Genomic DNA, 17056 nt, shown 5'->3' on the forward strand with positions numbered 1-17056 from the left:
ATGCTTGTGGCATGAGAAAGGCGGGAGGTGGGCAGATTAGAAAGAGTAGTGAGTGGTGTTGTGAAGTAAGAATGCTAGTGAAAGAGAAGAAAGAGGTGTATGGACGATTTTTGCAGAGGGGAAGTGCAAATGACTGGGAGATGTATAAAAGAAAGAGGCAGGAGGTCAAGAGAAAGGTGCAAGAGGTGAAAAAGAGGGCAAATGAGAGTTGGGGTGAGAGAGTATCATTGAATTTTGGGGAGAATAATAAGATGTTTTGGAAAGAGGTATATAAAGTGCGTAAGACAAGAGAACAAATGGGAACATCGGTGAAGGGGGCTAATGGGGAGCTAATAACAAATAGTGGTGAAGTGAGAAGGAGATGGAGTGAGTATTTTGAAGGTTTCATGAATGTGTTTGATGATAGAGTGGCAGATATAGGGTGTTTGGGGCGAAGTGGTGTGCGAAGTGAGAGGGTCAGGGAGAATGGTTTGGTAAACAGAGAAGAGGTAATGAAAGCTTTGCGGAAGATGAAAGCCAGCAAGGTGGCAGGTTTGGATGGTATTGCAGTGGAATTCATTAAAAGAGGGGGTGACTGTGTTGTTGATTGGTTGGTAAGGATATTCAACGTATGCACAGTTCATGGTGAAGTGCCTGAGGATTGGCAGAATGCATGCATAGTGCCATTGTATAAAGGCAAAGGGGATAAAGGTGAGTGTTCAAATTACAGAGGTATAAGTTTGTTGAGTATTCCTGGGAAATTATATGGGAGGGTATTGATTGAGAGGGTAAAGGTATATACAGAGCATCAGATTTGGGAAGAGCAGTGTGGTTTCAGAAGTGATAGAGAATGTGTGAATCAGGTGTTTGCTATGAAGAATGTATGTGTGAAATACTTTGAAAAACAGATAGATTTGTATGTAACATTTATGGATCTGGAGAAGGCATATGATAGAGTTGATAGAGATGCTCTGTGGAAGGTATTAAGAGTATATGGTGTGGGAGGTAAGTTTTTAGAAGGAGTGAAAAGTTTTTATCAAGGATGTAAGGCATGTGTGCGAGTAGGAAGAGAGGAAAGTGATTGGTTCTCAGTGAATGTCGGTTTGCGGCAGGGGTGTGTGATGTCTCCATGACTGTTTAATTTGTTTATGGATGGGGTTGTAAGGGAGGTGAACGCAAGAGTTTTGGAGAGAGGGGCAATTATGCAATCTCTTGTGGATGAGATGGCTTGAGAATTGAGTCAGTTGTTGTTCGCTGATGATACAGCGCTGGTGGCTGATTTGAGTTAGAAACTGCAGAAGTTGGTGACAGAGTTTGGTAAAGTGTGTGAAAGAAGAAAGCTAAGAGTAAATGTGAATAAGAGCAAGGTTATTAGGTTTAGGAGGGTTTAGGGACAAGTTAATTGGAAGTTAGGTTTGAATGGAGAAAGACTGGAGGAAGTGAAGTGTTTTAGGTATGTGGGAGTGGATTTGACAGTGGATGGAACCATGGAAGTGGAAGTGAATCACAGGGTGGGGGAGGGGGCGAAGGTTCTGGGAGTGTTAAAGAATGTGTGGAAGGCGAGAACGTTATCTTGGAGAGCAAAAATGGGTATGTTTGAATGAGTAGTGATTCCAACAATGTTATATAGTTGCAAGGCATGGGCTATAGATTAAGGTTGTGCAGAGAAGGATGGATGTATTGGAAATGAAATGTTTGAGGACAATATGTGGTGTGAGGTGGTTTCATCGAGTAAGTAATGAAAAGGTAAGAGAGATTTTTTGTAGTAAAAGGAGTGTGGAGAGAGAGCAGAAGAGGATGTATTGATATGGTTTGATCCCACGTAGAGAATGAGTGAGGAAAGATTGACAAAGAGGATATATGTGTCAGAGGTGGAGGGAACAAGGAGAAGTGGGAGAACAAATTGGAGGTGGAAGGATGGAGTGAAAAAGATTTTAAGTGATCGGGGCCTCAACATACAGGCGTGCAAGGAATAGAATGAAACAGAACAACGGGGTCAATGTACTGTTAATGGATTGAACCAGGGTATGTGAAGTGTCTGGGGTAAATCATGGAAGGGAAAGTTTTGTGGGACCTGGATGTGGAAAGGGAGCTGTGGTTTTGGTGCATTACACATGACAGCTAGAGACTAAGTGTGAACAAAAGTGGCCTTTGTGTTCTTTTCCTAGCGCCCCCTCGCACACGTGCGGGGGGAGGGGGATGCCATTTCATGTGTGGCAGAGTGGTGGCAGGAATGGATGAAGGCAGCATGTATAAACATGTACGTGTGTATATATGTAAATATCTGTGTATGTATATGTATGTATACATTGAAAAGTATAGGTACATATATGTGTGTGTGTGGACGTTTATTTATATACATGTGTTTGTGGGTGGGTGGGCCATTTCTTTTGCCTGTTTCCTTGCACTACCTCACTAAGGCGGGAGATAGCTTCAAAGTATAATGGAAAAAATATATAGAAATGCACATATACATCATGTACATACGTATACATACACATGCACAGACATATACATATTTACACATGTACATATTCATACTTGCTTGCCTTCATTAATTCCTGTCGCTACCCCACCTCACAGGAAACAGCATCGTTAACCCCCCTTCAGCGAGGTAGCACCAGGAAAACGTATATATATATATATATAAATATATATATATATAAACTGGAGGAAGTGAAGTGTTTTAGATATCTGGGAGTGGATCTGTCAGCGGATGGAACCATGGAAGCGGAAGTGGATCATAGGGTGGGGGAGGGGGCGAAAATTTTGGGAGCCTTGAAAAATGTGTGGAAGTCGAGAACATTATCCCGGAAAGCAAAAATGGGTATGTTTGAAGGAATAGTAGTTCCAACAATGTTGTATGGTTGCGAGGCGTGGGCTATGGATAGAGTTGTGCGCAGGAGGATGGATGTGCTGGAAATGAGATGTTTGAGGACAATGTGTGGTGTGAGGTGGTTTGATCGAGTAAGTAACGTAAGGGTAAGAGAGATGTGTGGAAATAAAAAGAGCGTGGTTGAGAGAGCAGAAGAGGGTGTTTTGAAATGGTTTGGGCACATGGAGAGAATGAGTGAGGAAAGATTGACCAAGAGGATATATGTGTCGGAGGTGAAGGGAACGAGGAGAAGAGGGAGACCAAATTGGAGGTGGAAAGATGGAGTGAAAAGGATTTTGTGTGATCGGGGCCTGAACATGCAGGAGGGTGAAAGGAGGGCAAGGAATAGAGTGAATTGGAGCGATGTGGTATACAGGGGTTGACGTGCTGTCAGTGGATTGAATCAGGGCATGTGGAGCGTCCGGGGTGGGCCGTGGAGGGCTGTGTGGGTATGTATATTTGCGTGTGTGGACGTGTGTATGTACATGTGTATGGGGGGGTTGGGCCATTTCTTTCGTCTGTTTCCTTGCGCTACCTCGCAAACGCGGGAGACAGCGACAAAGTATAAAAAAAAAAAAAATATATATATATATATATATATATATATATATATATATATATATATATATATATATATATATATTATCCCTGGGGATAGGGGATTAAGAATACTTCCCACGTATTCCCTGCGTGTCGTAGAAGGCGACTAAAAGGGGAGGGAGCGGGGGGCTGGAAATCCTCCCCTCTCATTTTTTTTTTTTTTTTTTAATTTTCCAAAAGAAGGAACAGAGGGGGCCAGGTGAGGATATTCCAAAAAAGGCCCAGTCCTCTGTTCTTAACGCTACCTCGCTAACGCGGGAAATGGCAAATAGTTTAAAAGAAAAGATATATATATATATATACCAGGAAATACTCAACAAACTTATACCTCTGTAATTTGAGCACTCACTCTTATCCCCTTTGCCTTTGTACAATGGCACTATGCACGCATTCCGCCAATCCTCAGGCACCTCACCATGAGTCATACATACATTGAATAACCTTACCAACCAGTCAACAATACAGTCACCCCCTTTTTTAATAAATTCCACTGCAATACCATCCAAACCTGCTGCCTTGCCGGCTTTCATCTTCCACAAAGCCTTCACCACCTCTTCTCTGTTTACCAAATCATTTTCCCTAACCCTCTCACTTTGCACACCACCTCGACCAAAACACCCTATATCTGCCACTCTATCATCAAACACATTCAACAAACCTTCAAAATACTCACTCCATCTCCTTCTCACATCACCACTACTTGTTATCACCTCCCCATTTGCGCCCTTCACTGAAGTTCCCATTTGCTCCCTTGTCTTACGCACTTTATTTACCTCCTTCCAGAACATCTTTTTATTCTCCCTAAAATTTAATGATACTCTCTCACCCCAACTCTCATTTGCCCTTTTTTTCACCTCTTGCACCTTTCTCTTGACCTCCTGTCTCTTTCTTTTATACATCTCCCACTCAATTGCATTTTTTCCCTGCAATATATATATATATATATATATATATATATATATATATATATATATATATATATATATATATATATATTTTTTTTTTTTTTTTTTTATACTTTCTTTTATACATCTCCCACTCAATTGCATTTTTTCCCTGCAATATATATATATATATATATATATATATATATATATATATATATATATATATATATATATATATATATATATATATTTTTTTTTTTTTTTTTATACTTTGTCGCTGTCTCCCGCGTTTGCGAGGTAGCGCAAGGAAACAGACGAAAGAGATGGCCCAACCCCCCCCATACACATGTATATACATACGTCCACACACGCAAATATACATACCTACACAGCTTTCCATGGTTTACCCCAGACGCTTCACATGCCTTGATTCAATCCACTGACAGCACGTCAACCCCGGTATACCACATCGCTCCAATTCACTCTATTCCTTGCCCTCCTTTCACCCTCCTGCATGTTCAGGCCCCGATCACACAAAATCTTTTTCACTCCATCTTTCCACCTCCAATTTGGTCTCCCTCTTCTCCTTGCTCCCTCCACCTCCGACACATATATCCTCTTGGTCAATCTTTCCTCACTCATCCTCTCCATGTGCCCAAACCACTTCAAAACACCCTCTTCTGCTCTCTCAACCACGCTCTTTTTATTTCCACACATCTCTCTTACCCTTACGTTACTCACTCGATCAAACCACCTCACACCACACATTGTCCTCAAACATCTCATTTCCAGCACATCCATCCTCCTGCGCACAACTCTATCCATAGCCCACGCCTCGCAACCATACAACATACCCATTTTTGCTTTCCGAGATAATGTTCTGGACTTCCACACATTCTTCAAGGCCCCCAGAATTTTCGCCCCCTCCCCCACCCTATGATCCACTTCCGCTTCCATGGTTCCATCCGCTGCCAGATCCACTCCCAGATATCTAAAACACTTCACTTCCTCCAGTTTTTCTCCATTCAAACTCACCTCCCAATTGACTTGACCCTCAACCCTACTGTACCTAATAACCTTGCTCTTATTCACATTTACTCTTAACTTTCTTCTTCCACACACTTTACCAAACTCAGTCACCAGCTTCTGCAGTTTCTCACATGAATCAGCCACCAGCGCTGTATCATCAGCGAACAACAACTGACTCACTTCCCAAGCTCTCTCATCCCCAACAGACTTCATACTTGCCCCTCTTTCCAAAACTCTTGCATTTACCACCCTAACAACCCCATCCATAAACAAATTAAACAACCATGGAGACATCACACACCCCTGCCGCAAACCTACATTCACTGAGAACCAATCACTTTCCTCTCTTCCTACACGTACACATGCCTTACATCCTCGATAAAAACTTTTCACTGCTTCTAACAACTTTCCTCCCACACCATATATTCTTAATACCTTCCACAGAGCATCTCTATCAACTCTATCATATGCCTTCTCCAGATCCATAAATGCTACATACAAATCCATTTGCTTTTCTAAGTATTTCTCACATACATTCTTCAAAGCAAACACCTGATCCACACATCCTCTACCACTTCTGAAACCACACTGCTCTTCCCCAATCTGATGCTCTGTACATGCCTTCACCCTCTCAATCAATACCCTCCCATATAATTTACCAGGAATACTCAACAAACTTATACCTCTGTAATTTGAGCACTCACTCTTATCCCCTTTGCCTTTGTACAATGGCACTATGCACGCATTCCGCCAATCCTCAGGCACCTCACCATGAGTCATACATACATTAAATAACCTTACCAACCAGTCAACAATACAGTCACCCCCTTTTTTAATAAATTCCACTGCAATACCATCCAAACCTGCTGCCTTGCCGGCTTTCATCTTCCGCAAAGCTTTCACTACCTCTTCTCTGTTTACCAAATCATTTTCCCTAACCCTCTCACTTTGCACACCACCTCGACCAAAACACCCTATATCTGCCACTCTGTCATCAAACACATTCAGCAAACCTTCAAAATACTCACTCCATCTCCTTCTCACATCACCACTACTTGTTATCACCTCCCCATTTGCGCCCTTCACTGAAGTTCCCATTTGCTCCCTTGTCTTACGCACTTTATTTACCTCCTTCCAGAACATCTTTTTATTCTCCCTAAAATTTAATGATACTCTCTCACCCCAACTCTCATTTGCCCTTTTTTTCACCTCTTGCACCTTTCTCTTGACCTCCTGTCTCTTTCTTTTATACATCTCCCACTCAATTGCATTTTTTCCCTGCAAAAATCGTCCAAATGCCTCTCTCTTCTCTTTCACTAATACTCTTACTTCTTCATCCCACCACTCACTACCCTTTCTAATCAACCCACCTCCCACTCTTCTCATGCCACAAGCATCTTTTGCGCAATCCATCACTGATTCCCTAAATACATCCCATTCCTCCCCCACTCCCCTTGCTTCCATTGTTCTCACCTTTTTCCATTCTGTATATATATATATATATATATATATATATATATATATATATATATATATATATATATATATTTTATTTATTTATTTTGCTTTGTCGCTGTTTCTCGCGTTAGTGAGGTAGCGCAAGGAAACAGACGAAAGAATGGCCCAATCCACCCACATACACATGTATATACATACACGTCTACACACGCAAATATACATACCTATACATCTCAACGTATACATATTTATACACACATAGACATATACATATATACACTTGTACATAATTCATACTGTCTGCCTTTATTCATTCCCTTCGTCACCTCGCCACACATGAAATAACAACCCCTCCCCCTCATGTCTGCAAGGTAGCACTAGGAAAAGACAACAAAGGCCCCATTCGTTCACACTCAGTATCTAGCTGTCATGTAATAATGCACTAAAACCACAGCTCCCTTTCCACATCCAGGCCCCACAGAACTTTCCATGGTTTACCCCAGACGCTTCACATGCCATGGTTCAATCCATTGACAGCACGTCAACCCCGGTATACCACATCGTTCCAATTCACTCTATTCCTTGCATGCCTTTCACCCTCCTGCATGTTCAGGCCCCTATCACTCAAAATCTTTTTCACTCCATCTTTCCACCTCCAATTTGGTCTCCCACTTCTTCTCGCTCCCTCCACCTCTGACACATATCCTCTTGGTCAATCTTTTCTCACTTATTCTCTCTATGTGACCAAACCATTTCAAAACACCCTCTTCTGCTCTCTCAACCACACTCTTTTTATTACCACACATCTTTCTTACCCTATTATTACTTACTCGATCAAACCACCTCACACTACACATTGTCCTCAAACATCTCATTTCCAGCACATCCACCCTCCTGCGCACAACTCTATCCATAGCCCACGCCTCACAACCATACAACATTGTTGGAACCACTATTCCTTCAAACATACCCATTTTTACTTTCCGAGATAACGCTCTCCACTTCCACACATTCTTCAAGGCTCCCATAATTTTTGCCCCCTCCCACACCCTATGATTCATTTCCGCTTCCATGGTTCCATCCGCTGCCAAATCCACTCCCAGATACCTAAAACACTTCACTTCCTCCAGTTTTTCTCCATTCAAACTTACCTCCTAATTGACTTGTCCCTCAACCCTACTTTACCTAATAACCTTACTCTTGTTCACATTTACTCTCAGCTTTCTTCTCTCACACACTTTACCAAACTCAGTCACAAGCTTCTGCAGTTTCTCAACCGAATCAACTACCCACACTGTATCATCAGCGAACAACAACTGACTCACTTCCCAAGCTCTCTCATCCACAACAGACTGCATACTTGCCCCTCTTTCCAAAACTCTTGCATTCACCTCCCTAACAACCCCATCCATAAACAAATTAAACAACCATGGAGACATTAAACACTCCTGCCGCAAACCTACATTCACTGAGAACCAATCACTTTCCCCTCTTCCTACAAGTACACATACCTTACATCCTCGATAAAAGCTTTTCACTGCTTCTAACAACTTGCCTCCCACACCATATATTCTTAAAACCTTCCACAGAGCATCTCTATCAACTCTATCATATGCCTTTTCCGGATCCATAAATGCTACATACAAATCCATTTGCTTTTCTAAGTATTTCTCACATACATTTATCAAAGCAAACACCTGATCCACACATCCTCTACCACTTCTGAAACCACACTGCTCTTCCCCAGTCTGATGCTCTGTACATGCCTTCACCCTCTCAATCAATACCCTCCCATATAATTTCCCAGGAATACTCAACAAACTTATACCTCTGTAATCTGAGCACTCACCTTTGTCCCCTTTGCCTTTATACAATGGCACTATGCAAGCATTCCGCCAATCCTCAGGCACCTCACCATGAATCATACATACATTAAATAACCTTACCAACCAGTCAACAATACAGTCACCCCTTTTTTGATAAATTCCATTACAATACCATCCAAACCCGCTGCCTTGCCGGCTTTCATCTTCCACAGCGCTTTTACTACCTCTTCTCTGTTTACCAAATCATTTTCCCTAACCCTCTCACTTTGCACACCACCTCGACCAAAACACCCTATATCTGCCACTCTATCATCAAACACATTCAACAAACCTTCAAAATACTCACTCCCGCTCCTCACATCACCACTACTTGTTATCACCTCCCCATTTGCGCCCTTCACTGAAGTTCGCATTTGTTCCCTAGTCTTACGCACTTTATTTACCTCCTTCCAAAACATCTTTTTATTCTCCCTAAAATTTATATATATATATATATATATATATATATTTTTTTTTTTTCATACGATTCGCCGTTTCCCGCGTTTGCGAGGTAGCGTTAAGAACAGAGGACTGGGCCTTAGACGGAAAATCCTCACCTGGCCCCCTTCTCTGTTCCCTCTTTTGGAAAATTAAAAAAAAAAAAAAACGAGAGGGGAGGATTTCCAGCCACCCGCTCCCTTCCAGCCACCCGCTCCCTAATAACCTAATATATATATATATATATATATATATATATATATATATATATATTTATATATATATATATAATCCCTGGGGATAGGGGAGCAAGAATACTTCCCACGTATTCCATGCGTGTCGTAGAAGGCGACTAAAAGGGGAGGGAGCGGGGGGCTGGAAATCCTCCCCTCTCGTTTTTTTTTTAATTTTCCAAAAGAAGGAACAGAGAATTGGGCCAGGTGAGGGTAGTCCCTCAAAGGCTCAGTCCTCTGTTCTTAACGCTACCTCGCTAATGCGGGAAATGGCGAATAGTTTGAAAGAAAGAAAAGAAAGATATATATATATATATATATATGGATGGTATTGCTGTGGAATTTATTAAAAAAGGGGGTGACTGTATTGTTGACTGGTTGGTAAGGTTATTTAATGTATGTATGACTCATGGTGAGGTGCCTGAGGATTGGCGGAATGCGTGCATAGTGCCATTGTACAAAGGCAAAGGGGATAAGAGTGAGTGCTCAAATTACAGAGGTATAAGTTTGTTGAGTATTCCTGGTAAATTATATGGGAGGGTATTGATTGAGAGGGTGAAGGCATGTACAGAGCATCAGATTGGGGAAGAGCAGTGTGGTTTCAGAAGTGGTAGAGGATGTGTGGATCAGGTGTTTGCTTTGAAGAATGTATGTGAGAAATACTTAGAAAAGCAAATGGATTTGTATGTAGCATTTATGGATCTGGAGAAGGCATATGATAGAGTTGATAGAGATGCTCTGTGGAAGGTATTAAGAATATATGGTGTGAGAGGCAAGTTGTTAGAAGCAGTGAAAAGTTTTTATCGAGGATGTAAGGCATGTGTACGTGTAGGAAGAGAGGAAAGTGATTGGTTCTCAGTGAATGTAGGTTTGTGGCAGGGGTGTGTGATGTCTCCATGGTTGTTTAATTTGTTTATGGATGGGGTTGTTAGGGAGGTAAATGCAAGAGTCTTGGAAAGAGGGGCAAGTATGAAGTCTGTTGGGGATGAGAGAGCTTGGGAAGTGAGTCAGTTGTTGTTCGCTGATGATACAGCGCTGGTGGCGGATTCATGTGAGAAACTGCAGAAGCTGGTGACGGAGTTTGGTAAAGTGTGTGGAAGAAGAAAGTTAAGAGTAAATGTGAATAAGAGCAAGGTTATTAGGTACAGTAGGGTTGAGGGTCAAGTCAATTGGGAGGTGAGTTTGAATGGTGAAAAACTGGAGGAAGTGAAGTGTTTTAGATATCTGGGAGTGGATCTGTCAGCGGATGGAACCATGGAAGCGGAAGTGGATCATAGGGTGGGGGAGGGGGCGAAAATTTTGGGAGCCTTGAAAAATGTGTGGAAGTCGAGAACATTATCCCGGAAAGCAAAAATGGGTATGTTTGAAGGAATAGTAGTTCCAACAATGTTGTATGGTTGCGAGGCGTGGGCTATGGATAGAGTTGTGCGCAGGAGGATGGATGTGCTGGAAATGAGATGTTTGAGGACAATGTGTGGTGTGAGGTGGTTTGATCGAGTAAGTAACGTAAGGGTAAGAGAGATGTGTGGAAATAAAAAGAGCGTGGTTGAGAGAGCAGAAGAGGGTGTTTTAAAATGGTTTGGGCACATGGAGAGAATGAGTGAGGAAAGATTGACCAAGAGGATATATGTGTCGGAGGTGGAGGGAACGAGGAGAAGAGGGAGACCAAATTGGAGGTGGAAAGATGGAGTGAAAAAGATTTTGTGTGATCGGGGCCTGAACATGCAGGAGGGTGAAAGGAGGGCAAGGAATAGAGTGAATTGGAGCGATGTGGTATACAGGGGCTGACGTGCTGTCAGTGGATTGAATCAAGGCATGTGAAGCGTCTGGGGTAAACCATGGAAAGCTGTGTAGGTATGTATATTTGTGTGTGTGGACGTGTGTATGTACATGTGTATGGGGGGGGTTGGGCCATTTCTTTCGTCTGTTTCCTTGCGCTACCTCGCAAACGCGGGAGACAGCGACAAAGTATAAAAAAAAAAAAAAAAAAAATATATATATATATATATATATATATATATATATATATATATATATATAATATATGATAGAGTTGATAGAGATGCTCTGTGGAAGGTATTAAGAATATATGGTGTGGGAGGCAAGTTGTTAGAAGCAGTAAAAAGTTTTTATCGAGGATGTAAGGCATGTGTACGTGTAGGAAGAGAGGAAAGTGATTGGTTCTCAGTGAATGTAGGTTTGCGGCAGGGGTGTGTGATGTCACCATGGTTGTTTAATTTGTTTATGGATGGGGTTGTTAGGGAGGTGAATGCAAGAGTTTTGGAAAGAGGGGCAAGTATGAAGTCTGTTGGGGATAAGAGAGCTTGGGAAGTGAGTCAGTTGTTGTTCGCTGATGATACAGTGCTGGTGGCTGATTCATGTGAGAAACTGCAGAAGCTGGTGACTGAGTTTGGTAAAGTGTGTGAAAGAAGAAAGTTAAGAGTAAATGTGAATAAGAGCAAGGTAATTACGTACAGTAGGGTTGAGGGTCAAGTCAATTGGGAGGTAAGTTTGAATGGAGAAAAACTGGAGGAAGTAAAGTGTTTTAGATATCTGGGAGTGGATCTGACAGCGGATGGAACCATGAAAGCGGAAGTGAATCATAGGGTGGGGGAGGGCGCGAAAACCCTGGGAGCCTTGAAGAGTGTGTGGAAGTCGAGAACATTATCTCGGAAAGCAAAAATGGTTATGTTTGAAGGAATAGTGGTTCCAACAATGTTGTATGGTTACGAGGCGTGGGCTATGGATAGAGTTGTGCGCAGGAGGATGGATGTGCTGGAAATGAGATGTTTGAGGACAATGTGTGGTGTGAGGTGGTTTGATCGAGTAAGCAACGTAAGGGTAAGAGAGATGTGTGGGAATAAAAAGAGCGTGATTGAGAGAGCAGAAGAGGGTGTTTTGAAATGGTTTGGGCACATGGAGAGAATGAGTGAGGAAAGATTGACCAAGAGGATATATGTGTCGGAGGTGGAGGGAACGAGGAGAAGAGGGAGACCAAATTAGAGGTGGAAAGATGGAGTGAAAAAGATTTTGTGTGATCGGGGCCTGAACATGCAGGAGGATGAAAGGAGGGCAAGGAATAGAGTGAATTGGAGCGATGTGGTATACTGGGGTTGACGTGCTGTCAGTGGATTGAATCAAGGCATGTGAAGCGTCTGGGGTAAACCATGGAAAGCTGTGTAGGTATGTATATTTGCGTGTGTGGACGTATGTATATACATGTGTATGGGGGGGGGGGGTTGGGCCATTTCTTTTGGCTGTTTCCTTGCGCTACCTTGCAAACGCAGGAGACAGCGACAAAGTATAATAAATAAATAAATAAATATATATATATATATATATATATATATATATATATATATATATATATATATATATATATATATATATATATATATATACGGATCAGGTGTTTGCTTTGAAGAATGTATGTGAGAAATACTTAGAAAAGCGAATGGATTTGTATGTAGCATTTATGGATCTGGAGAAGGCATATGATAGAGTTGATAGAGATGCTCTGTGGAAGGTATTAAGAATATATGGTGTGGGAGGCAAGTTGTTAGAAGCAGTGAAAAGTTTTTATCGAGGATATAAGGCATGTGTACGTGTAGGAAGAGAGGAAAGTGATTGGTTCTCAGTGAATGTTGGTTTGCGGCAGGGGTGCGTGATGTCTCCATGGTTGTTTAATTTGTTTGTGGATGGGGTTGTTAGGGAGGTGAATGCAAGAGTTTTGGAAAGAGGGGCAAGTATGCAGTCTGTTGTGGATGAGAGAGCTTGGGAAGTGAGTCAGTTGTTGTTCGCTGATGATACAGTGTGGGCAGCTGATTCGGTTGAGAAACTGCAGAAGCTTGTGACTGAGTTTGGTAAAGTGTGTGAGAGAAGAAAGCTGAGAGTAAATGTGAATAAGAATAAGGTTATTAGGTACAGTAGGGTTGAGGGACAAGTCAATTAGGAGGTAAGTTTGAATGGAGAAAACTGGAGGAAGTGAAGTGTTTTAGATATCTAGGAGTGGATTTGGCAGCGGATGGAACCATGGAAGCGGAAGTGAATCATAGGGTGGGGGAGGGGGCGAAAGTTCTGGGAGCATTAAAGAATGTGTGGAAGTCGAGAGCGTTATCTTGGAAAGCAGAGATGGGTATGTTTGAAGGAATAGTGGTTCCAACAATGATATATGGTTGCAAGGCGTGTGCTATGGATAGATTTGTGCGGAGGAGGGTGGATGTGCTGGAAATGAGATGTTTGAGGACAATATGTGGTGTGAGGTGGTCTGATTGAGTAAGTAATGAAAGGGTAAGAGAGATGTGTGGTAATAAAAAGAGTGTGGTTGAGAGAGCAGAAGAGGGTGTTTTGAAATTGTTTGGTCACATGGAGGGAATGAGTGAGGAAAGATTGACAAAGAGGATGTATGTGTCAGAGGTGGAGGGAACGAGGAGAAGTGGGAGACCAAACTGGAGGTGGAAAGATGGAGTGATCAAGATTTTGAGTGATCGGGGCCTGAAAATTCAGGAGGGTGAAAGACGTGCAAGGAATAGAGTGAATTGGAACGATGTGGTATACTGGGGTTGACGTGCTGTCAATGGACTGAACCAGGGCATGTGAAGCGTCTGGGGTAAACCATGGAAAGTTGTGTGGGGCCTGGATGTGGAAAGGGAGTTGTGGTTTTGGTTCATTATACATGACAGCTAGAGACCGAGTGTGAACAAATGTGGCCTTTGTTGTCTTTTCCTAGCGCTACCTCATGCACATGTGGGGGGGAGGGGTTGTTATTTCATGTGTGGCGGGGTGGCGAAGGGAATGAATAAGGGCAGACAGTATGAATTATGTAAATGTGTATATATGTCTGTTTGTGTATATATATGTAAACGTTGAGATGTATAGGTATGTATATGTGCGTGTGTGGACGTGGATGTATATACATGTGTATGTGGGTGGGTTGGGCCATTCTTTTGTCTGTTTCCTTGCGCTACCTCAATAACACAGGAGACAGCGACAAAGTATAATAAATAAGTAAATATGGTTGAGAGAGCAAAAGAGGGTGTTTTGAAATGGTTTGGGCACATGGAGAGAATAAGTGAGGAAAGATTGACCAAGAGGATATATGTGTCAGGAGGTGGAGGGAACGAGGAGAAGTGGGAGACCAAATTGGAGGTGGAAAGATGGAGTGAAAAAGATTTTGTGTGATCGGGGCCTGAACATGCAGGAGGGTGAAAGGAGGGCAAGGAATAGAGTGAATTGGATCGATGTGGTATACCGGGGTTGACGTGCTGTCAGTGGATTGAATCAGGGCATATGAAGTGTCTGGGGTAAACCATGGAAAGCTGTGTAGGTATGTATATTTGCGTGTGTGGACGTATGTATATACATGTGTATGGGGGTGGGTTGGGCCATTTCTTTCGTCTGTTTCCTTGCGCTACCTCGCAAACGCGGGAGACAGCGACAAAGCAAAAAAAGAAAAATGAATAAAATATATATATTGAACAGGATGAATTCCCAAGTGCACTTTTGTTTGATAATCACATCATCAGGGTAGATACAAGAGAGAATTATAACAGTCGGTTAATATATAATGAAGAGATGTAGCTAGGATGCCATCTGGTAATGAAGTGACTGCCCAAATGTAGGTTGGGTGTGTTCGAGTCTGGCAACAAGCGTATTATATTTTTTTTATAATTACGTTGGGACCAGTTTCTCTGAAAAAGTCCTGGTGTTACCCAAAACCTTTCTAAAGGCTCCTGCAGCCAAGGCAACACTAATTCCAGTATCAAGTAAATGCAAAGATATACAGCTTATATCTCAATCACAACATCTGGTTCTCCAGCCAGTTACCCTGTCAAAAAGTAACTCGCCTATAATCTCTGTTGCCTGAAACACACAATTCAGCAAGGGAACGTCTTATTTTGAGAATATCATAATTATTTATGAAACTTCAAATCTCATCGGCTGAGAAACACTGCTTTAGAGAAACCTTGTATCATTTCTTTAATGATCGGACTGCTATGAAGGTGTTATAGATTAACCAAAAAGTTTGCTTATTCGTCAGCAATATATGGCATGATTATCCTTTTTTTTGCTTTAAATCAAATATCAACACTTTTGGGAATGTTGTTCATAGTGGAAGTAATTGTAAAGCTGAATGAATGTGTTTTTTCAAGTATACAGCAGTAATGTGTTTGTATCATTCTGCTGCTTTCTCTCAAAGATTTAGCATTTCTCTGCCTTCTGTGGCTTCTCTCTTGCAGTCAAGGGTTTTAATGGGTTAAATGAAAATTTTTTTAGAGATATACATGTTAAGTGAAACTTACTCACCTCCACGTGTTTCTTAAGGTTCGATGGGGAATTTACGTGGCCCTTCAACTCCACCATTTTCGGAAGACACTGCATGTATTGTAGGTGAACAGAGTTACCCACAATCTTCTTTAATTTGAATGACTTATCCAGGTAAGGCCAAGGACTGCTTTCACCTTCAGAAAACTTGCTTGTATGGAGGACTGCATTAACCCTTTGGATGCGCATTATGATTTTACGGGCATTCCCTATTGATGCTATATCGCCATTAAAAAATGAAAGTACTATTACGAACTTTTTTACTGCTTTTCTAACACAAAAAATAAGGTTTCTATATATGGCACTTAATTTCCTTAGAAAGCATGTTAGAAAATGAAAAGTGATTTTTTTTTACCATAAGATTGATACACTCTACCACCCCAAGCTCATCTGCTGTGTCCATTTCTAATTAATTTTTCTTTTATAGGTATGATTTAAACAATATAAACTTATGCAAAACAGTTTAATCCAACTTACAGAAGTAAAAAATACCATCCAGATCATAAATAAGGTGTTCCTAAGTAATAATACTAAGGAAAACCTTTGAGTCTGTGTCCATAAACATCATTACTTGCTCAGTCTCCTCTGTTGTTATCTCTGTCTTCTTCCCACTCATGATGTCCTAGGAAGAATGTTACAAAACTGTAAAATGGAAGCATTAGAGTTAAAGGGATCCCTGTCAGGATAGAAAAGGTGCCACCCCTCATCTCTTCTCAAGACTTTGTAGAGTATTGGAATATTTTCTTGTATGGAGCAAAATCATACACATCAAATATTCACAGAACATTTCATTATGTTATGATGTCCATAACTTGAATAATAAATAGTGATATGACATTTTACTGTAGGCATCTGGAGATAGCAACACCTACAAGGATTTGGTTTTCTGACAAAATGGAGATTGCTAGGGTAAAGGGAACACGTTTTGACTGAGTTAAACCACAGTCGACCATCACAGTCGATTATCATAGGGCTTTAATCAACTGGAGGTAACTGGCGTATCCAAAGGGTTAACAGTGTTTGGATGGTGGCTCAGTCATACAAGGCAGAAATGAAATGAAGGATGGTCACTCACATCCTCAGTGAATACTCGTAATTAGTAATTTACAAGCCCCGTGCTGCCACACAATCTCTGATTGGTTGGTTTATTTCGATCTACAATTTTAGGGAATGTAACACATGGTTTTGTTGAAATGTAGTGGAGTAAAAATATGATATTTTGTTAAAAAATTTACTTATGTTAAGGTATTTAGAGATTAAACTACTTCTCAAGAAGTAGATCCTTCAAAGATTTACTTAAGTGCTGTAAGGAAATATTCATACTTCAAGAAATAATTAGAACAGATGGATTTGTTTGTGGCATTTATG

At 41.4% G+C, this 17056-nt stretch overlaps 1 protein-coding gene across 4 annotated transcripts in view; it reads left to right on the top strand.

Moving 5' to 3' along the window:
* Positions 1–17056, top strand: part of LOC139760934 (teneurin-m-like) — an 874918-nt gene that overhangs the window by 768462 nt on the left and 89400 nt on the right. The window contains exon 10 of one of the 4 annotated variants that reach the window (XM_071684712.1): positions 15689–15802. The exons of the other annotated variants lie outside the window; for them this stretch is intronic. Coding sequence (XP_071540813.1) covers positions 15689–15758 — 70 coding nt within the window. The 3' untranslated portion in view covers positions 15759–15802. The remainder of the gene's footprint in view (positions 1–15688; positions 15803–17056) is intronic. 4 annotated transcript variants of the gene reach the window in all.

This window comes from Panulirus ornatus, chromosome 38 (genome assembly GCF_036320965.1).
Source record: "Panulirus ornatus isolate Po-2019 chromosome 38, ASM3632096v1, whole genome shotgun sequence".
Lineage (NCBI taxonomy): Eukaryota > Metazoa > Arthropoda > Malacostraca > Decapoda > Palinuridae > Panulirus > Panulirus ornatus.